This window comes from Notothenia coriiceps, unplaced genomic scaffold (genome assembly GCF_000735185.1).
Source record: "Notothenia coriiceps isolate Sejong01 unplaced genomic scaffold, NC01 NC01_scaffold00034548, whole genome shotgun sequence".
Lineage (NCBI taxonomy): Eukaryota > Metazoa > Chordata > Actinopteri > Perciformes > Nototheniidae > Notothenia > Notothenia coriiceps.
This window is the reverse complement of record NW_011367249.1, coordinates 377943-401418: the sequence shown is the minus strand read 5'-3', so window position 1 is coordinate 401418 and position 23476 is coordinate 377943. Positions and strand designations below refer to the sequence as shown.

General features: G+C 40.7%; 1 protein-coding gene across 1 annotated transcript in view; it reads left to right on the top strand.

Annotated features, from left to right (window-relative positions):
- The window catches only part of LOC104962318 (polycystin-1-like), a 90774-nt gene that overhangs the window by 58493 nt on the left and 8805 nt on the right, over nucleotides 1-23476 (top strand). The window contains exons 2-16 of the mRNA XM_010790749.1: nucleotides 7489-7560; nucleotides 7654-7722; nucleotides 8648-8719; nucleotides 9476-9639; nucleotides 9953-10203; nucleotides 11449-11709; nucleotides 11812-11980; nucleotides 13101-13278; nucleotides 15175-15329; nucleotides 16599-16720; nucleotides 16804-16954; nucleotides 18533-18795; nucleotides 19489-19863; nucleotides 20282-20764; nucleotides 21150-21281. Coding sequence (XP_010789051.1) covers nucleotides 7489-7560; nucleotides 7654-7722; nucleotides 8648-8719; nucleotides 9476-9639; nucleotides 9953-10203; nucleotides 11449-11709; nucleotides 11812-11980; nucleotides 13101-13278; nucleotides 15175-15329; nucleotides 16599-16720; nucleotides 16804-16954; nucleotides 18533-18795; nucleotides 19489-19863; nucleotides 20282-20764; nucleotides 21150-21281 — 2917 coding nt within the window. The remainder of the gene's footprint in view (nucleotides 1-7488; nucleotides 7561-7653; nucleotides 7723-8647; nucleotides 8720-9475; nucleotides 9640-9952; nucleotides 10204-11448; nucleotides 11710-11811; nucleotides 11981-13100; nucleotides 13279-15174; nucleotides 15330-16598; nucleotides 16721-16803; nucleotides 16955-18532; nucleotides 18796-19488; nucleotides 19864-20281; nucleotides 20765-21149; nucleotides 21282-23476) is intronic.

Genomic DNA, 23476 nt, shown 5'->3' with positions numbered 1-23476 from the left:
AGAGAGCAGAACGGGTCAAACTGGTTTACTGGATGTGTGTGTGTGTGTGTGTGTGTGTGTGTGTGTGTGTGTGTGTGTGTGTGTGTGTGTGTGTGTGTGTGTGTGTGTGTGTGTGTGTGTGTTAGTACATCAGGGAGGGAGGTTGGGAGAAGAAACAGCTTAGACTGCACTTGTCCAACTAGAGGATTTGTATGAGAGTGCTCTGGATATTTTTAGAAATATAGGTTCAATTATAAGAACATGTGGGGAAATGTGAAATTTGGGCCCAGACACTAAGCAGATTGCAGTTCAAATATTATTTGACTTAAGCATTGTCTAGATTAGAGAAACAGTATGTATTTTGTGAAATAACATTAATAACTTACAAAGCACAAAAGACAAACCAAAGACCCTAACAACTAACTACCCAAACCAATAACTTCCATTAACTAACCATGTCATAATTATTCACATCTTCATCGCAATGAAAAACAAACCTGATGTACATTATCCCACACAGTATTTTACTTAATGGACCCCTATTATACGGTTTTTCATCAATATATTATAGGTCTCAGATATAAACAAAACATGTCTCTGAACCGTTTGGCTCCAAATACCAAACAGATCATTGTAGCATCCCATAATCCCCTCTGTTTCAGCCCTGTTTCAAAAGTGCTGATTCTCTGTATGTTACTTCAGATGAAAATAAAGTCTCACTCCCAAGGCACAATAGTTCTCGAGGAGGAGATTCAGGTGATAAGGTGGGCGGGTGTTACCTTGGTTGGTGATTGCCTAATGGTTACACAAGCCAAACAATCGTTATGACATCATAAAGTGGCCAAAATCTGATCAGCTCATTTTCAGACAGGTTTTTATATAAATGGTTCAGGACAAAAAGAGAGAGAATCTTTTTTCCTGAAACTTTCAGAGTCTCTTTACACAGAGGGGACACATGTTGATGTAGAAGGGACATGAAGAAGTGGATTTTGCATGATAGGTGACCTTTAAGAACTTAATCAATTGACATAAGTAATTATATAAATATAAATATTTATTGATTCAAAAATGATTTTGTTGCCTTCTCCGGAGCCTTTCATCTGAGCTCCTTCCATAGCAGCATTCTTCTGCTTCTGAATGCATTAATTGACCAACCAGAATCGATTTTCAACCAAGCTGCAATTATTCTGGATCACATGCTGCATTGTTACTGGTGAAGCCTTCATGTGTGTGACTGTAATTTGATTCATACTAAATATACACCATATTATGATGAATAGACAATCAAACCTGAACTCCATTTACCACAATTCCATGTTGTGTAGATTTATTTCTGCTGCTAAATGCTGAAAGGTGAGGATAATGGCTTATCCTGCACACACATACAATCAGGATTTTTTCACAAAAGAATCAAAGGGAGTAAAGAGGGAAAATGCATCAAAGACTGCGGCAAACTCAAGGTAATCATTGCAAAATGGCGTATAATTGGCTTGTAATTATTCACATTTGTCCTCCTTTCTCTGCCCTAACATAATGTAGACCCACCCAAAGGGGAATTAACTGAGCCTATACTGCTTTTCCCGCCCTTTTCCTTTATTCCCCTTCCTCTGCCGCTGGCTCTCTTTTTCTCTCTCTCTGAAGATCTCTCCTCACCCTCCAGGCTCGCCCACCTCCCACACAGCAGCAGACCTGCACCGCTCCACCCCGACACCTCAACCTTTCTCCTCCTGCCCAGGAGTCGGACCCCCCTCCACCCCGGTAGACTCCACAGCGGCCTCCATGGTAACCCCGGCTGATCTTCCCACCATCACTGCCCTGACCTCCCCCACCTCTCCCGCATCCATAGCTCCTCTGGAACAGTAGCCAGCAATCGATGGATATCATGGGGTTGTAGGAAGTGAAAAGAAAAGCGGAGGAGGAAATATATAACATGATGTCACATAAGTGGAAGCATCGAAGTAGCTGATGAAAACAGAAAAAGTGGATGCTTGTCTGCATTTCCAACCTAAAAGGCATTTCCGGGACTATATTTTGACAACACTCCTAAATGCATTTCAGCATTTTTGATCCATTACGGTAAACAACATCATCATCATCATCATCACTTACGAGTCACGGTGAATCTTTACCTGTATGAATAGCTCAGCTGTTCAACAACCTCCATTTCTTTCCATCTGACACAAGTGCCTTTTCAGACCGCTTTCAGCTATCCTCACAGCTCATGAACAGACAGGAACATTACAACTACAGTATGTTCTTTTACATTCTGTTTATCTGTGACTCAACATGTTAGAAGGTCATTACTTTTCAGGACCAAAAATGCCATCGAGGACATATTTCAATACAGCGGAGGAGATTTCCTGCAGGTATAGGACATTTGCTGCAGGTATAGGAAATGTTTATTTATGTTTAAACCGGGCATTACAACGTTCCATTTTTGCACACCACACGTTTTAATTAAAACTGAAATGATTGCCTACTACTGTACAGCTTTAATGAAACAGCTAAACATCACAAAGTACTATGGTGTTGAGTGTTTCTGTATTATTGTAAAAGTGCATTGTTTCCATTTCAAGGTCCTTGTTACTTTGGTTCTCCTCACTTAAAGAGGAACACCACCTAAATGAAAACACCAATATCTTATTTCAATGGTGCAGGAATGTTCCATCATGATAATTGTGAACATGAGCTACTCTCTCTCAAAGCCACAAAGAAGAGAAGAGAAAACCAGTGGTCAAATCTGTGACTTCATCAGGTATAAAGTCTTGAGCATGCAGCTCCATAGAGAATTACATTTTATTTATAAACCCAGAAGGCATTTTTCTTTTTTAGTTCTATTGTAATCCATTTATTTAGATGATACCCCTGAGTGCTCTGTGTTGGAGCAGTTGGAGACTTTATACTTTACGACATCACACATTTGAGTCTGAGCGCTCATGGATGAGTTTATGTTTACTAACATAATTATAAAGAACCACAGGAATAATATGTATAAAATAAAAACAAAAACAAAATAAAGTGTTCTGCTTTAATTGGAATGGAAAGTTGTATAGCTCTGTGTTAAAAGTCTGCTGTAACACTTTCTGTGACTATTTTCAAAAGATGGCTTGCTTGCTTTATCAGCTTCTCCTTCACAGGAGAGGTGTCTCGATGCCAGCTAAGTGTTTTTCTGTACACATGTTGCCAGCATTGAACACAAAACCTGTTACCTCTCTGTAAATATTGTATGCCACCTAATGTGAGTCCCTGTGCATTTTTCATGCCATGTAAGTGTTTATGTGTCTACATTCGTGGCTGTTTTGCACATTTAAATTCATGCCTTTCAAGCTGCTGAATCAAGGGATGATATCAGCATATACTGTAGCAAGTGTTATTGTGTGACCATGTTTTGATCAGCGCCTTGTTAACTGTACAATAGATTTGATTTGAGATTTTATATATATATATATATATATATATATATAATATATACTGTAACTACCCAGTGGATATTTTTGATCAGTCAGCACAGCTGCCTGCGATATTGCAAACGTTTCTCCCATTGAGCTTTTATTATTAAACGTCCTGTGTCGTTTCTTGGACAGATGGGAGAAGATTTCCGATAGATATGACTTTATTGGAGTATGAACACATTAAACAAACAGGTCTTTTCAATTGGTAGGTGGCCATTGTACAAGCACAAAAACACGTTAATCTTGCGTTATTGAATGTAAGGACGTATTTCTGGTCTTCATACCATTTATGCACGTGGCCAATCACTTTTTATAGAAACATTGTGTTATTCGATAAAAGCTGATCGAACATGTAGGCGTAAGGATGAGTTTAAAAATTCCCAATTATGGATGTTTTTCAGCTCTCTTTCTTTAAGAAAATGAATCAAGGGCACGCATTGAAGACAATGGAGGGTGATCAGAACGTGGGCTTTGACATGCAAATTGAGACATTTTGTATATTTTATCATTGTCTAAGTTGTTGTTCAGATGCTTCGATGCAGTATGTTTGTTGTGTTTCTCTGTAATAAAATGCTGTGATTAAGAACAGACAGTTCGGATTTTTTGCACCTTGTTTGTATGTATATTTATGAAGGTGATGGATTGTGATTAAACAACCAACATATCAACATCCCGCAGCTCAACAAGCCTGTCATATCTTATATCGAGGTGATTTATATGCAAAGCAAGAGATTAACATAGCAACCAGTCGTCATGCTTGACAGGAAGTCAAAAGTGAATATGGCTTACACAAGCTGAGAGGAAGACCTACACACACACACACACACACACACACGCACGCACGCACGCATGCACGCACGCACACACGCACGCACACACACACACACACACACACACACACACGCACACACACAAACAAACACACACATTCTATATTCCTGAAGGGTACTTTGATATTTGATATACTCCAAGGTTGAGAGTTCATCTTTATGAATGAACACGTTTCCTCCGAGAGGCAGAAATCAAATCTCTTTCTGACTCTCTCTCCTTTTCTCAGAGGTCTTAGAAAACGTTCTTCTCTGTAATGAAGTCAGCCTGGGTGACTCCTCAATTACTTATGTAGGTTCTGCTCAGAGAAACACAGGCAAATGTGCACACTCTTACTGTGTTAGCATTATAAAATAAAATATACATTATTGCATGAAATGTTATATTATTCAGTCAAGAACATATTCAAGAATGGCACCACAGATATGCATGTCTGCATGCATGTGCACATAAATCAGAGTAGAGCATTGATTTTTTGATCAGTGTACACTTCATTATCTCAAACCCAAAGCTGTGAGAAGAGAGAGATGAAGGGAAGATGAGCAGCAGACAAAAATCTTTATTCACAAACCCAAACGAGTATCATGCAAAAACATCCCTGCTAATAGGTTTTTTTTATGTTCTTGTTTTTTGTGTTTTTTTTTTTAAATAACACAAAATATATATATATAAAGGTCTACACAAACAAAGACATGCTTTAATGTTCAAAAAGCTCTTCATTTTTCTCATACTGCCTGTGCTGCAGCACCTCTTTCACCTTCTGTCTGAAACCAGAGGCCAGTCTGCTCTGATTGGTTACTTGGCTGGCTCTGTTGTGCATAGAGATGTACAACCCCTTAGCCCATCACATACAATATGTTGGAGCCATAGGTTGGAGCGCTAGCCAATAGAAATGTAAGTGTCACACAGGGATGTCACTATGTTATGGAAGTAAACAAAGGAGTCCAATGGAGGCGTTTCCGGAGACGTAAGTCCGTTTTTCCATAGCTGAACATTTGGAAAGACCTTTAAACCGAAGTCCAGCTGAAGTTTCATTGATTTTGCAGACAGTTAGATCATATCAGGTAGAGTTCCCCAGATGTTATTTGTGCGCAGCTTCAACGGCAGTGGAATAATGCCGCATCTTAAAGGCCACATTTAATACATCAGGAGTATAAACGAAAAGGAGCCCTGGCTGTATAGAAGTCCATGAAAAATGACACTTGTTTTATTTTCATTTATTACCTGATATATTTGACACATGGTTTTTATTTTGAACCCGACTCTTATAGTATTTCTGACAAATGTGTTACGGGTGTCTTACACACTGTTCTACTTTGCACATGACCTTCAGTACAATGCTCTGTTTTCTTCCCTGTAAGATTATGATGGACATAAAACACATGCCAGTCAAATGGTCCACTGCAGTATGAAGCATTAACTAAGAATTGAAGTTAATCACTTCTGGTTATCTCTCCAGTATTTCTGTCTTTAGATTCAAAGGCTAATGTACTAATCATTTAAAATAGGATACTTTTAACATATAGACACATTGCATTTGTATGAAAAAACAATATCTTTACTATAATAAAATCAGTCCTAACACTATGACATTTCAAATAAAGATAAATATAGGCAAGGCAAGGCAAGTTTATTTATATAGCACCTTTCAGCACACGGCAAATCAAAGTGCTTTACAAAATAATATAAAAGACATTTAAGAAGAAGTTCTGACTCTGGAGACAGAGAGCAGACCCGTCCCAGAAGACCTGAGACTCCTGGATGGTTCATAGTTATGCAGGAGATCGTTAATATAATTTGGTCCTAAACCATTCAGTGCTTTAAAATTCAGGTCAGAGTCCATCACTACACCTAGATTTCTTGCTTTATTTGTTGTTTTGAAGTCTGCCGACTGAAGCTCTGCGATGACTTTTAATCGTTCCTCCTTTGCTCCAAAAACCATTACCTCAGTTTTGTTTTTGTTTAATTGGAGAAAGTTCTTACTCATCCATTCATTGATTTGCTCAATGCACTTGCTCAGTGTTGTAATTGGAGAATAGTCTCCTGGNCACAACCCTCTCTCTTTTCCTCCTTACCCAAATCTCTTAAAAAGGGGCTGCAACGGATCTGATACAGACTGATACAGATTTGAACACTTCTGTGACGTCTGACGTCACAGAAGTGTTCAAATCTGTATCAGTCTGTATCAGATCCGTTGCAGCCCCTTTTTAAGAGATTTGGGTAAGGAGGAAAAGAGAGAGGGTTGTGTTTTCTGACACTTGGTGAGTTCCCTGGAACACCGGGGACACATATTCATGTATAAAAGACGTACAAAAGTGCATTTTGCATGATAGGTCACCTTTAAGAAAAAAGGATAGTGATATGTGACATCTGTGACAAAAAAACACAGAACAGGTTGCATTATTGTTGTAGGGCTGTCATGGTTTCTGAGTTACACTACATGATTATTGTGGCCAAAATGAATTACTATAAGAATATTAACAAGATATTTCTAGAGATTAAATAAAATATGTATTAATGCTATCAGTAAATATCGACTTTAACTTTACATATTGTGTTTTTTGTTTCTTCTTTGGCAAAATAATTGAACTCAAAATAGTGTTGGCAGTGGAGAGGAATTCTCCAACCATCACTGCACAACAAGAAATTATTTTGTAGTTTAATTACTAACTTAATAAATTATTAAAAGGTGCTGGATTATTTATTCATGTACATTATAAAACTATCAATATTCAATTGTTTTATAAGCTATCGTCAGTACAAGTATACACCCCTTGTTCATAGTATTGTGTCCTCCAGCATTTTATTGATCCCATAGGGTAAATTGAGTTTTCCACTCTGTAAACACAGTGTAGATACATATATCTACACTGTGTTTAGTGGGTTATATCTACACCGTATATGTTTAACACACACACAGTACAGTACAAATACACACATGCGTTGGAATACATGTATATGCATTATAGAAGTGGCACCTTTCCAGTCCACACTCTGTATTTGTTGAGTCTGATTGGGAATTGAACCGCCAACCCTTCGGTTAGTCCCTACAGACGGAGCTACTGTTATATGTTTCTCTTTGCAATTTTAAAATGTAATTTCCCAGCACATGCACAGCCACAGTTAAATAAATGGTGTCGCCTGAGGATGATTGTGTGATTTTGTGTGCCTGCAATCATCTTGCCCTGTCATGCATTTTAAATGTGGACATGTCGGTTTGTTCCCGCAGAGACCTTTCCAGGAACCACATCTCCTCCCTTGATACCAGCCTGCTAGATCGTCTCACTGGCCTCCGAGAGCTGTGAGTATGCAATGCAGTTAAATATTCATATACAGTTTGGACCCATCTATCTGCATCTCTCTTGATATATGTAACTATATATCTATCTTTTAGGTATCTCCAAGGAAACAGGATCAATGTTCTCCCGAGGGGAGTATTCTGCTGCGGACCGCTGTCAATCCTGTGAGTACAAAGTCAAGAACAGATGAGGACCTTTGCAAACCCAAGGTCGAGAGTAGAGGAGGATGAGGAAGATGAAGAAAAAAAAATAGTAGGGAGAAAGGTCTGGTTTAGTCTGGATTTAAGTAGGCAGAAATCCCTGGAGCAAGCTATCTGGACCGGAGAGCAATAACACAAAAACACAAAAACACACACACACACACACACTGTATACTGTAAACACACACACCCACACATGTACGCACACACACATACCAATCAAGGCACGATTAAGTTCAATTACTGCTAACTGCTCCAGGCTCCTACTACCTCCTTCCACCCCCCCGCCCCATTTCTCCCTCTCCCTCCAACCATTACCTTATTTCTTCCACCCACTGAATGGCCATTTAAGTGTGTGTGTGTGTGTGTGTGTGTGTGTGTGTGTGTGTGTGTGTGTGTGTGTGTGTGTGTATATATTGAGAGAGGACTGGTGGTTTCCATCAGTTCCTTCCAAAACCGCCACACAACGGCCCCATTATGTAGCCTACTGGATAGAGAAGAGAGGGAGGGAGTTAAGAAAAAGAAAGAGAGTATGGAAACAAAGCGGAAAGAAACAAGTCTAACTCTTACTCAGCACTTCAGTTGTTTTGGATTTAGTTAATTTGGCGTTATATATCTGATGCAGTTTTTATGAAGAAGATGTGAAAATGCCCTCTACATTGATCAACACATTTTGTGTGATTGCAACAATCAGATAATAACATCGAAGAATCAGCTTCACATCTCCAATCATCCAATGACCCTATTTCTGTTGTCAATAACAGAAACCACACAGCAATTATGTATCACATAATGACAGTACCATATGAATTGCCACCAATCAGAAATTCAATACAAGTGACTTAAGACTTGTTTGAATATGAATTCTGCTTTGTGTGTTGTTCTGCAGCGATTTGAGCAACAATGTCATCACCACCATAGAAGAAAGAATATGTGACAACCTTTGCAACTTAACTCAAATGTAAGTAATCACAGTCACTTCTTTCTTTCTTTCTCTGTATCTCTTTGTCTCTTGTCTTTCCAAAAAACAAAACAAATCAGATGATCATTCAAATATTATTAGACCCTATTTGTACACCGATGTATTAAAGCATTATGTTACAAACGCCTCTGATCACACATGCTTAAGTAAGCAGCACGTTTCCAGTTACCTCGCCTACGCTCAAGATGAATGAAGCTTTATTTCAGACTGCAGTGGGAGGTAGTGAGTAATTTTCTTTTTGTGCACATTTGTATTCAGCACAGTTAAATGTAGTAGTCGGTAATAATAATAATAATAATAATAATACATTTAATTTCCAAGCGACTTATATCATCTTATTGTTTTTTTCTTGAAAGGTTTTTCTCTCCCACTTCCATCTATTGCTCCATGTATTTACCCTGCTTTTTTCTTTTTTGAAGTTGTTACGAGTTACGAGTTAAGACAAGCGCATTTTCTGTGGTTATGCTAACTTTTATGACCAATTGTGGAAAATCCCACTGCCTAATTTCCTTCTCCTCCAGGTCTGATGAATTAGTTAGCTAATTCCATTAGAAGACTCCAAATGTTCTACCATAGTTGTTGTAGCTTATTAAAAATTCATTTGAAATAATGGATTTCAGCTTTATTGCTCTTTTCTTTTTACCATGAGCCCATACCATACAATTTGATTAACATGTAAACATCTCATGTTTCCCCATGAATGATCCCCTTCCTCCCTGTCCTCCTCTCCCCCAGTGACCTGAGCAGTAACCCCTTTGATTGTGACTGTAAGCTGTTTCGGCTGGTTAGCTGGCTCCAGGAGAAAGGGGTACGGGTTCGACGCCCGGACGCCATGCTCTGCAACCATCCTCCTGAGCTGCGACACAGACCCCTGCTCAACGTCAGCCTGCTCACCTGTGGTACGAAGCATGTTGCAGAGATGCTACATTAATACACCTACAATAAAGTCTCACAAGGAAAGAAAGTACAAAAATAAATCCTTGCAAATGCTAATTCATTTGACATTTTCGGCTTTTTTTTGTTTAAATCAAATCCAAATGATTGTAATCATATTACGCAATCTTTGTGGTGAGAAATACCGACATCAGAGGATTAAACTTCTCATTAGTTGAGCTCTTTGATAGTTCTTTGCTGGTTTGGACAGATTATAATTGATCATAAGACAAAATATATTTTCACTGTGTTGTCTGAAAACCTTTCCTTCTCCTCTAGGTCTGAACTATGCAGGTTGTCTTGAGGACAGCAGCAGTGGAGGAGGGGGACGGAGCGAGCTTGTTATCTTCTCTTCCTCCACACCCGGAAACTTCACGCATGAACAGTGTAACAGTGTGTGTTTTGCTGCATCCCACCGCTACGGGGGCTTGGGGGCGAGGAACGAGTGCCTCTGCAGCACGAACTCGGAGCCGAACTTGATCAGCGAGTCTCAGTGTTCTGCCGCCTGTACAAACCCCCATGTAATGAAGGTATGCAGCACACAAAGAGTTATGATTAAACTCTGAGGAAGTGTAGTTCCCTCCTCTTGCTTTGTTTCTTCTTCTGTAAACACACCATTAAGGATTTCCTCTACCCCTTCTTTTAATCAACCAACAACTTCCTTCTGGGGCTTGAATGACTTCCCTTCATCCACAGATTCAGTTTCTTATGGCGCTGCTGTATAGAGCCGCTCAAGTTATCCAAAATTCTAAATTGGAGATAAAGATTAGTTTTTTTTTAAATCAGAGCAGATTATTTGTTTTAAGTTTTAATTGAAATGTCCCATGTCATGGCCATTTCCACTGATCATAATTCCATTGTTGAGGTCTACTAGAATAGATTTATATTGTGCAATTTTCCAAACTCACTTTGGTTTCTCATACAGCATCTCTGTAAACTACGTGTATTCACTGAATTTCACTCTCTGCCTTTAACGGCTCGTTGTAGCTCCAATAGCTCCAGCCCCCATCCTCCCTGTGAGCACAGTGTGCTCTGATTGGTTGGGACGTTGTGAATCGCGCTGAGCTCGTGGTTTCCTTGTTTAGCGACAGCTAAACACAGCCAAACTCACCCTGAGCACACACAAAGTCACAGCCGAAGTAAAAACAATAAGTGTGGCTTGATATTGAGTAAGAAAAAGGTTGATAAACGCTGTGAGAATGGGTCTGCAGAGAGAATTTCGCCGCGATCCCAACTGTCTGTTATCAGCCTGCAGCCAGGGAGGAGAAATCAGCAGAGCTGCATGCACTGAGTGTGTGTGTGAGGAAGTCCGTGGATTGGTCAATTTGGACCAATCAGTGGGGGCTTAACGTAACAGCTCCGCGGACGTAAAGTAACGGCTCCACGGATTGGCCCATTTGGTTCCAGGTACCGCATGACTGTATCGCGTCATAGCTCTGGGCTACTGGCCATTCCTACGTCACGATTCCCAGGAAGTAAACAATGGACAATGACGTATCTCCAACGAGGCGTTTTGGGGAGGTATTTTCTGTGTTAGAGTTTTACTCGCTACAAGGTGTACTTTGAAGGTTTTGACTCTGCACACCGTTTACATGCATAAAAACCTTCATAACACACAAGGGGACGGGTAATAACCGGAAAAGCATGACATGGGACCTTTAAAACCATAAAAATAATAAAACCATAGACTTCTAAACATTTAAAATAATTGACTTTCAATGAATCATATTAACACAAAGACCTCCTCTTCTTCACATGGTTTCCTCTCTGTGCAGGAATGCGGGTGGGCTCTGGCTCATTTTGTGTTTGAGTTGGACTTTGCCGTCTCACTGAAGTTTCTCCCACTGCAAAGCGTGCACGACCACATCAGTTTCTCCGCTACGTCCTCCGTCACTCCAGTGATGCTAACCTGGGACTTTGGTGACCATTCTCCTCGGGTCGACCAAGCAGGAACAGAGGTCACAGCAGCAACTCACAAATACGGACTTCCAGGACAATATTCGATCAGTTTGACGGTCTCTGCTGGACACAAGAAGGTGAGGGATAAAGGATATCAAAGAACAGCTATTTTTATGTTTTTTAAACCTTGTTGTCAACATGTATTTTAATATCTTATTTATTATGTTTACGTTTTTGAGGTCCTTGCAAACGGAGAAGTGACCGTGACACTTCCTCCCAAGCTGGAGCTGCGCTGTCCTCCTCTGGCTGTGGCCAATAAGAGCCTAGAGTTCACACTTGTCAGCTGGGGGGCTGTCAGCGTGGATGTGGACTGGAAGATTTCCAAGGATGGTGTCCAAGTTGCCAAAGGTAGAATACACCAACACACCAGATAAAAGCAGCTAATGTTGCTAATCAACGGTCAATCATTTGTGTTTGACTCTAAACCTCTTGATAGTAACAAACAGCCACTTAGCTCTAAACTGTAAACCTCAACAGTAGCTCTGTGGGTCTTCATCGGTTTTATGTGGAAAAATAACATGATCGAAAACAGGATAAATGTCTTGTAAAAAACATTCAAGAGTTATATATAGACACAAAAACACACTCACAATACACAGACAACCTACCCCCCTTAATTAATCTCCCAGAACCCCTCCTTCATACCCTCTCATCCTTGCAATAAGATTTCCTGGATTTTGCTGATTTATCTAAATATTAAATACGATCTGTGTGCCACAAAGAAGCAGACTAACTTTAGCAGAAAGAGACAGACACAGAAAGGACAAGGCAATATATTCACTTATGTGAGTAACTCGAGGAGAACATTTTGGAATAGGAAAGACAAAACATGTTGCAGTCCGGCTGTGACTATTTGTGTCCTTGTATCTGAGTAAGGCCACTCTCCTAAGTGTTTTTTTTTTTCTTCATCTTCTGTTCATTTATTATCTTTTTTTCTGTGTTTGCCAAAGATTTTTCAAAGAACAAGCCCAGTCCATTTCAAGGTTTTATCAAAAAAATTGAACACTATAAAGAAGACATGCACTATACAGCCCATGTTTTCCAACCCAAATTAATCACTTTCATACATTTTAATAATAAGATTATTATGGAAATGGAGATGCATTCCTAGAGGAAAAGGTCACATTAATGACAGTTCGACAATAAACATTCAGTGCAAAATGAATAACCTAGTGAAACGTCACCGAATGTGAACGTAGTATTTTAACTTCTAATGATCTTGACGAATGCGTTGTACAGTACACATGTATACAATGTAATATTAATCTGTACCACAAGATTAAAGCAGGAATTCATTCCTATTTTTTATATCTTTAAAAAATCGTAATAGGGTTAGGATAGAATAGAATTAGAGTTTTTGAAGATATTCTCTTTAGCAATAAAACAATGATTCTGTTTTTTTCTGTGATGTTTCCTGTGGAGCCTCAAAGATCTGGGAAATCATGTGAATGTTTCTGTCCTTTTCCAGCCTCCCCTCACTGCTCAAAGGATGGGAAATACCACGCCGAGTCCTCACGCTGTTTCCAGATTGTTCCAGAGGAGTTGAGCTGGACAGATGCTCGACAGCAGTGTTCAGACCGCGGCGGGGACCTGGCCTCGGCCCGACTCGACGCGCTGCGTACCCTTCTGTCGCCCAAAGTCCCACAGTGAGTTTTTCTGTCTGATGTCCTGCAGAAATAGTCTCTCATCATTTCTATCAGTTTTTTCTGCATTAGTTCTGTCAGGTACTGTATAGAGAACCTGCCAGCTCTGCAACACAAAGTGTCATCCCCGACCATTTCAATATTCCTCACCATGTTGCTGTTCGCAGCAGAATCGATAGATCGCTGTGTATACTTAGCCAACTTTCAGTTTTTGTAGTTTTACAAAAACACATCAATTGCAAGGTTTAAATTAACATTTTAGCTTTTTCTTCTCCTGTCAGTTTGTGAATGTTTTTTTGTTGAAAGTGTCTCTTTGTGTTTGTATGTGTGTTTCAACGGCAGTCATTTTTTTAATACTTACTTTTTTTTATAAGCTTCATGCCTTGAAGCTGTCCTTGTTATCTTTTACATTGACTCATTAATGTGTCTTGTTTCCTGGCTGCCTTAAATACTTTCATTGTTGTTTTTTCCCACATAGTATAACTACCGGTAAATACAGATGAGAAGTGATAGTGACCTCAGGATTAGTCATGTTGTTTCTACAAAAATAGCAATGCCTGTTTACTTTCTCTACTTTACGTCATGTATGGATTTGTCTTTTGTCCATAAAAAAAGATTTCTGGGCTTGTGCTGTTCTGAATGCCCCGAGTTCTGGTGTTTAGGTCGTAGAGGGTCGTGAAAAAACACATCTGTAAAAGCACAGCTGCATTGTAACTCTAACACCCGGGAGGAGGAGTTCACTGTGTGTGTGTGTGTGTGTGTGTGTGTGTGTGTGTGTGTGTGTGTGTGTGTGTGTGTGTGTGTGTGTGTGTGTGTGTGTGTGGAGATAGAGGCCATACCCTCTATCAGAAGTGGATGAGAGTAGAAAAAACCTGCTGCAGATGGAGCTTGTTCCTCCTCCGCTCATGTGTTCCTCCACCCCCTCACTTATATAAGGAGGCCTGTTGAAAAAAAATAGATATAGAGAGGCTGATCCAAAAAAATAACAAAACAAGACTGGGAAGGAAATTGCTTTTATCCGGGTGGATTTCTGGTACAGTACAGCATCAAACAAAGTTTTTTAGATGTTTAATTTTCTTCCATTTCCTTGAGTGTGCCTTCATACAGCACCTTTTCTTTTGGTAATGTTGCTTTCTATTAACATTGTAAAACTTACAGAAGGCGTGGGAAGAAAATGTGCATTCCATTAGCGGACTCATTGATTGAAAAATCCAAATTTTCTTTTATAATCACAGGGACACACTCAGTATCTGACATCGCCACACTGCTATCCACCCTACTTGGGCAATCAAAGCCCATTATTAGGGTCTGAGACCAGAGGATCCCAAAACTTCACAGGTTTGATAACGATGCAGCCCTCTCCACATATGGCGTATTATTGGGTGTCATCAAATGCTGTTGCCATGGCGACAGATCCCTTGCCATGAAACACGGTCTTCTCATAACTCCATTGAACATGCTCCAAACGACCCAAAACTTCACAGGTTCGATAACGATGCAGCCCTCAAATAGGCGAATTATAGGGTGTTATCAAATGTCGTTGCCATGGCGACAGATCACTCGCCATCAAACAATGTTTATGATACTGCTGTAACTCCTACGTACGTTGTCTGATCGGCCTGAAATTTCCCATATTTTACTCTTGTAGAAGATGTTTGTGGTGTTTTTTTCCATCTGATATCACTTTCACATTCATAACAAGATGTATGACATTTCTCATCATTGAGTCTTGAGATATGATCATTTCCTGTAGAGTTTTTTCTTTTTTGGACATATATGTGCATCTTTCTGTGTATACTTCAAGTGAAGAGTCAATCTTCCAGCTGTCATCTGCCACTCAACTAGATGTCAAGCTGGCACGGTGTTAATCTGTGTGAAACCTGTACATTTCTTTCCCAGGGAGCGAGGTGTGGGGCTGGATGTCGACTCTCCAGCTAAGTTGCGCTGGGTGAACGGCTCCGAGGCCCAGGACGGGTCCCTCGATCAACGTGCTCAGACTAGTTCACACCAATTCAACGCCAAGGGGGCTTATGTTTGCCAGTTTAGCCCCCAAGGTAGGCTGCCAACATTCACACAGACAGACCAGGGCATTTGAAAACCCTTGATAGAGTTAAAAAATAAGATTCTATTCCAATTCAATTTCCCAAAATCCCTCTGAAGCCTTAGTGGTTAAAGCGAAAAAGCAAACACTTTAAACCTTCCACACTTTCAATTTATGTTCATTAAATTGTGGCTTGAACAAGCGTAGAAGGTAAAAGCATTCAGTATCCTTCATGACAAATCACAAGCTCCTTGAAGCACCTTCTTTTTTTTTACGAGGGCTTTTGGCATTGATACAAATTGCTTCTTGTGTCAGGAGCATCAAGAGAACGTTCTCCACCATTTTCAGCTTTATGATGCATCATGATATTTTATAGAAGCATCTCTGTACTTTTAAATGCTGTTAAGGCTTTTGCTACTTAAGGAACAGCAGAAACAATGACCCAACATGAGGATAAATGGTATTTTCTTGTTCAAAGGAATACGACAATATATTCATGAAAAAATATATAGGCCTAAGAATTTAAAAGCGGTAGTAAATAAACAGGGTTTTGCTAGATGTGCCAACTGGATATCTATACTTGATGTGGACGAAAAAAGAGAGCCAAACTGATTGTTGAAGCAAAATTGCTGCCATTTTGACGTGTTTACCTCAGCAACGACACTCAACAGTGAGTGGAGAGCCAAATTACTTTTGTATGTCACCTGTTGTGAAGTCTGTGAGTAGAAAGCCTTCTGATCCAGTCATTATCTTGAAATAGAAAATGTTGTGCTTCAAAACTGAGAGTGTAGGTGTCAAAATGCGTAAAATTGCACATAATGTACCATGTAATGTGGACGTAGCTCGAGCAGAAGTTAAACTAGATTTCAGTTGGCTGCACGGGAGAAGAAACTTAATGAGACTGAAGTCCTCTTGAGAAATGTACAGCAGTTAAATGTAAAATGCTTCAAAAACGAACATAAAGTCAGTTTGTGTGTGTGTGTATCTGCCAGACTGTCTGGTGTTTCTTGGGTCCAGCGTGCCTTTGATTCTGCCTCTGTGTTTGTGTCAGTCTCCAGCGAGCAGATGCATTGTGCACTGAAGCGTTCTTCCTTTAACATCTTGAACGGTAGTTTTGTTTAGTCTGAGTCATCCGAGGTTTGTGCCCTCTTCACCTTTGTAAACACTATTTAAATAAGGTTCTTGACTTAAGTTGAGCCACCATTTCTTATAAATTGACTCCTCTAAATTGTTTTAAATACCTCAACCCTGCCTATCATGTATTCTCTTTCTGCCTCTACAGTGCGTGTTCCAGATGCAGGGATTTACACTGTTGGCCTGGCTGTGTTTCCCTCCCATAATCCCATGCACCATGCCCTGCCCGCTACGCTCTCGGCGCCACAGCCTCCCACAGCTGGAATAGAGGTGAGGAGGAACCTCAGCTTATTTATTCATGTACGTACCTCAATCCTTCTAATCGTAAAACATCTCTCTCTCTTTTTTCCCAGGTGCTGTTGTTCCCGGCTCTGAGCTTTGTTCAGGCAGGCCGTCTGTCCTCCCTGGAGTTTCTCACTCAGCAGCTCAGCTCACAAGTCCAAGTCCGATTCCAGACCTACAGACCTCACTGTCATTACCCCGGCCTGCACCTGCTGCTACCCGGTGAGCCCAACTCTGAAACACACACGCCCCGGTAACCTGACATGTAAAATCATCCGCACATCGATGGTGATTTTCAGTAGGTGCCACCTGCTCGGACTCACACCTCCGGTTACACAAATACATTGACACACACACACACACACACACACACACACACACACACACACACACACACACACACACACACACACTTGTCTGAGGTGGTAAGGGAGGCCACTATAAAAGTAAAGTTTGGATTGAGACAGAAAGTGGGACAAAACAGGAGAAGAGGTAGACAAGATCAATCAAGGTCAGCTCCCTCCTGAGCCCACACTTAGCTGCTACACCGCGTGGCACAATGCACGGAAAATCTGAGATGCTTTTTGTGTTGTTTTGTTAACGTGTCCACTGAGACCTAGCAGTGGAGTGGTTCAATAGAGAGAGGACAGACAGAGCGGATGACGGATGTGATAAGCAGAACTCCACAGAGAGGAGGCAACTTGTTAAAGACACGAAAAAATTGTTTCTGTTGTTTTCTTTCATTTGGAATTTGTGAACGCTGCCGCTGACAAGCAGACAATGGAGATAATGAGATGGATTATTAATGGCAGAAAGAAAGTTTACTCTCCCCTTCCTCAAGATGGATATCAGCCCAGATCGCTCATTATGTTCCCATTACAATTAAACACACATTCACTTTTACACTTTTTGGTTTGTATTGGAGAGATGAGTATACTCTCTAGATACCATCTGTTTAATCCAGTAATTAACTGTTTTAACTACACTTCACTTAACGGTTTGATTAAAAGTGACAGCTAAAACTGTAAATCCGCTTTAGATTTACTTTGAATGTAATTCCTTTATTGTCATTGTACAGGTACAACGACATTTGAAAAACAATCCTGTCAGTGCATAACAAGCAATAAAATAAAATAAAAGTTTATATATATGAATCCATAGACTTACAAAACATTTTTATTACATACATACAATTAATAGATGCAGATAAAATCCCAGTGTTTAAAAACAGACAGGTACATCTGAGTTTTTCGCTTCATAAATATTTAAAATAGATAAATGTAGGAATAAATATTTGTTGATGAGCAATGTGTAGGTCAGTAGCAGTGTGTGCTAGTTAAGATTGAGTTCTATAATAGCTGTCGGGTAAAAACTGTTCTTGAGTTTTTTTGTACAGCTTTTGGTGGATCTGTACCGTCTACCAGAGGGCAGAAGAGCGAACAGATTGTGACCAGGGTGGGAGGAGTATCTCCTCAAATAAAACCCTTGTTATTTAACAAAAAAATAAATAATGAGTATGAATTCAATAGAATCAATTGAGTATTTCAATTGTTTTGTAACTGTAGTTTTAATTCAAAACATTTCTGAGGAAGGTTTTTTTTTACTATTTATTGCGCTGCATTTATTTGACCAGTTATAGTTCAATTAAACTAAAATAAAAAGTGTACAAATCCCTATATAATAGTATATATTAATTAATAAATATTGCAGTGGAGGTGAATTTTATAAAGACATTTTTATTGTATTTTTAAACTGTGTTTAAGCTTTAATTGAAAGCAAGTGATTCATCTTGTATCTCAGGCTGTGGAGGTCCGGCGTGTTCCCCAGTGGCCGTCTGCGTCTCCAATGAGACGAGGGGTGACGACCCCCCCCCCTGCCCCCGATTGGAGCAGTGGTGCCCCTTCCAGCGGCGCTGCCTGTCCCTAGCCAGTCCCTGCCCCCCCTCCTCCTGTCCAAACTGCACCGCATCTCACCGCCTGCCCCCTGGGTCGCTGAGGCCCAGATACACCCTGCAAAATGAGGTGGTCTTCAACCTACTGGCAGGACCAGCTGCACACGTTCAGGTGAGAGGATTTACTTTAGCATCCAAACTTAATAAAACAGAGGTTTTAATTTCAGGTTGTTTTCAGTTAGATAAGTTCAAAACTGAATTTGTCATTTTCTGGCGCTATGGTATCCCTCTATCGAAAGACAAAGATTGGTAAATACCTGAAGAAGCATGGAGTCAACTTCTCCCGGTTAGGATTTGTTTAAGTGTTCATCCTTCAAGAGTTTTATACAAGGTGGTCTCCTATTCTCCAAAAATAAAACTAGTAAAAAATTGAAAAAATAAAGCATTTATTCACTTTTTTCTTTGATGCTGTACTGTAAGTGTGGCGCCTGAATTGCTCAGCTTGTTTCTCAGAAAACTTAACATGCAGACCTTGGAGGAATGAAACCTTTCATCTAAAAGGTGTATCAAAAATATGTTGTCTTATTGAAGACAGTGAATTATTGAGAACTTAAAGCACGGCGCTGACGCATGCACAGTGGCGACAAAATTAAATGGACCCTTACCTTGGTTCAAATGACGGATCCCTGAAAGTTTGAAAAATATTCAGTACATTTGAGATAATGTAAGACTACTCAACAAAGGAATAACATATGTTTAGTCGTTTTTAGACATTTTTAATACGAGAAAGTTACATATTTTAAACCGTTAAGGCTTGTGTTGTTCAAGTTCACGCCTACACCCTTCTGATCACTGTTGCTCAAAGGTACAAGAGCAGCTGGAGGACCTCTTGGTTTCCCGTGGTGATGTCATCGCCCTGCAGCACGACGCTGGCCCCGCCTCCCTTCTCCGCTGCCAATCTTCCCCACTCTCACTGTGGCAGCAACCTGTCTTAGCCCTCAACCAATCAGAGTGGTTCTGGATCAACAACACCGGACGGTCACCAGGCACCTCAGCCGAGGGCGACCCTCTGCCGGAAGCTGAGCTGGATGTGAGGGCGCTGGTGGAGGACGGAGAAGGGGGCTGGTTGGAGGAGGTGGTCTGCCCCGTCAGAGTGCTCTCTGTGGGACACAGTGAGACCCAGCTGCAGGGAGCACAGCTGTCCGCAGGTCTCCCTCAGCCCGGACTCTACAGCCTGCTGGTAAGACATCAAAGCTCTATGTCAAATCCCAGCATGTATTAGACAGATTTACACATTCAGATAAAACATTTTATGCTGCAAAAATGTTTGCATGTTTGCATGTTTTTTTTTACTTCAAACTTATAAATTTGTTATCACATCTTCATAAAAATAAAAATCTAATATAACACAGAACACAACAGCTCAGACGTGGCATGACAACTAATGTGCATAGGTAAGAGTAAGAACAAAAACACTGGACAATATAACGATCCCAAACCTTTACCATTCCCTACCCGTGGGAGAAAGGCAACGACAAAAGGAGAATTACATAATAATAATAATTAAATAAACACAGATAGATGATAGATTTTTTTATTTGGTAATTCTGTTGTTTTAACATATTAATTGAGACATGTTTGAATTTGATCAACTTCAGGTGACTTCAGTTGAGCCGTCATACCCAGCCTCAGCATCATGCCCGTTGCGTGTGGTGCCTCCTCTGGGCTTGACGGTCCTCCACCCCCCTCCCCAGAATGGCACCCTCTACCTGCAGCCAAACGACACCCGGCTGCTGCTCCGCATCCGCTCCAGCTACCTAACAAAGGCCTTTCGGCGCAACAGCAATCGCAGCGTGACTTTCCAGCCCGACTGTCCCAAAGAGTTTTCCTCCAATGCAGCGCTCTGTCGGCCCGAGCCTGGCTCAGGGTCGGGGGGGGAGGTCCCAGAGCCCAGTCTGTACGCAGTGCTGGATCTGAGCCTGGACACAGAGGAGCAGCGCAGTACAGTGCAGGTGGAGCTGGAAGCCCATAATAATGTAACGGAGGCCAGTCTGTCTGTGGTCATCCACCTGGAGGAGCCCCTCAGAGAATTGATGGTGCAGCCCAACCCTGAACACAGGGTGCTGATGGAGTCGGTCGTGGTGAGTGTGTGTTTACTGTATCGCAAGGTTATGCATTGACATTATTGTCTTTGCATCACATCTGTTGGTGACAGGGCGTTCAGTGTTGCGGCCCCCACTCTCTGGAACGCACTTCCTGCAGAGATCCGCAATGCTGCTTCCCTTGACATCTTCAAGTCTTCATTAAAAACTCACCTGTTCACCGTGGCCTTTGACCCCTAACCCATCACAGCCCCCCTGCTTCCATTCCTACTACTATTTATTTAATTTGTACTTTATTACTTGCCCCTCTTGTTTTTTTGTTTGTTTGTTTGTTTGTTCACCATGTAAAGCCGCCATGGGTCCCTTGAAAGGCACTATACAAAATTAATCTATTATTATAATAATCTCGTATTGTATGTTTCAGAGCTACACAGCCTCAGTGCTCGAAGGCTCCAATCCCACTTTTAAATGGACAGTGGATGACAAGCCGTACTTCACCTACTACAACACTGTGCTCAACGTCATCTACCAGCACGCTGCCATCTACAAGCTCACAGTGAGTTCTGGTCATACGGACACACTGTCATTTCTGTTGCCACCAATGCATGATAATTAATGTCTGAATTAAATATAAACACTGACAAACGGTATACAAATTTAACAACATCCATCGTGATTGGACTAAGGTGACTTTTTATTCTGTCACTTACACTGTTGGGCTCAACTGGAAGATGTATCATTACTGACCTTACAGTTTCCCAGCCTCACACAATCAACCTGTGATAAATATATAACAGTATGAAACCTGTCAGCGAACACATGAATGGAATTACGTTTTTTTTACGGATTTGAGATATTATTGTATTTCTGCTGACTAAATCTTTAAAAAAGACATTTCATTTAAGTGAAACTGAATCTGTGATTTGTATTAGAAATTGAATTGTTCAAAACCTTGTACCAATATAATATCGTCAACATTTTCTTTAGAACATTCTGTTTCTTCCGAAAAGGTTGTTACCAGAGACTTGAGGGCAAATCCACAAAGAATTGATAGCAGCCTCTAATGGTACCATAAATTGCACATCACTTGCAGCAACCGGCTGTGAATCTGCCTGTCCATTACAGCGCAAACACGCCTGGAACACAGCAGAGTGCAATTTGCTCTTTTTGCGTGTGGTTGCAATAGAGTGCATGGGTTCCCTCGACAAAAAAGCAATGGGATTTCTCCATACGATTTAGAAAAATAGCTCGAAATAAGGTCTGTTTGATAAATGCACGTTTTGTTCAGCCGGATAATCTCCACATGTCTACCCTACATTTTTAATTTTCTAATCATAAATCGAATCGCCAGAAGCAAAATGCTAACGTTATGCTATAGGAACTACAGCCGAGTACAGCAGGGTCACACGACCTCAACGTCACGCCAACTTAAGATCCATATTAAAAAAATACAGATTAAAATTGTTACAAGTTGAAGCTTTTTGTTTTAACAGTTTGCAGGAGGCAGGCACTTGCTTTCAAGCAGAACAGGGAAAACAAACTTAGCGGGAGTGTTTACGTGTTCGATGTAATGACGTACAACGTCCTCGACAACTTCTGTAGTCCTATTCAGCCACTTGTTAACAACCATCGTTTTTCAGACACGTAAACTCTTCAAAAATCACCAGTGGGGTCAATGCTGACGTATTTAATGCCGTAGAACAAAACGTGATCCGTCTCTTCAATGTGTGTCAACCACAGACCTTATTTCCAGATATTTTCCAAGATTCTACTGTATGGAGAAATCCCATTGACTCTGAGACGAGGGAACCGGTAGTGGTAAAATGCTAACTCACTTCCGGGTTTTAGGACTCGTCACTGCACCACTCAATTGGCCATGTGGAAAAGGGCACAGTAGTCAGAATAAAGGGACATTTTCAGACTGCAAGCTGCATGTCCTGATTGAAGAGCTGAAAGGGATTCCTAAAAGCTTCAGGCAAGACATGAAAACGTGAACTTCCTCTTGAGAGTAGCTGTGTGTTGCTTCCTGATCGTGGTGAAGGCTCATTTACATAAACATAGGCACATTTTCGAGGCTGCAAGCGTGTTCATATGTGACCCGCTCTATCGAAATCTGTCGGAAGTCGCAACGGCTCATTTCAAAATAAACGTTGATTTGCATAAAAAACTTTTTTGTCGGGGTTCGGGTGTTTTGTTTGATTTTAAACAAACAAAGTCTTGGCTTTCAGAATATGAAACTTTTATTTCCAAACTCACACGATAAATACATTCTTTAAGCTTGTAAAGGGAAGATGAAAGGCAATCTGCTCTTCAGCAGCGCCGCCCCCCCTCCCTCCGGCTGACATTATGAATGTAAGCGTAGAGTAATCATAAATAACACGGCAGTGTCCGTTACAGTTTGTTTTCATCTGATTTCAATTAAAACAAAGTCTTGGCTTTCAGAATATTAAACTTGTTTCGGCAAATTCAGATGATAAATACAACTTTGAAGCTTGTAACGGCATAATTACAAGCGGAGAACGGAGTAACTTAACGTCACAGCAGGCATAACAACAGCCGGTGTTTCTCGTGAGGGTTTTCCCCGGGAAACAAACGCAATACACACAAACGCAAAATTACACAAACACACACACGTTTACACACACACACACACTCGCGAGCTTCTCCCAGACCAGCAATCCAAACGAAAATATCTTCCCTCCGTAGTATTTTGATCATTTGCCTCTCGCAATTAATCAATCAGATCGATGG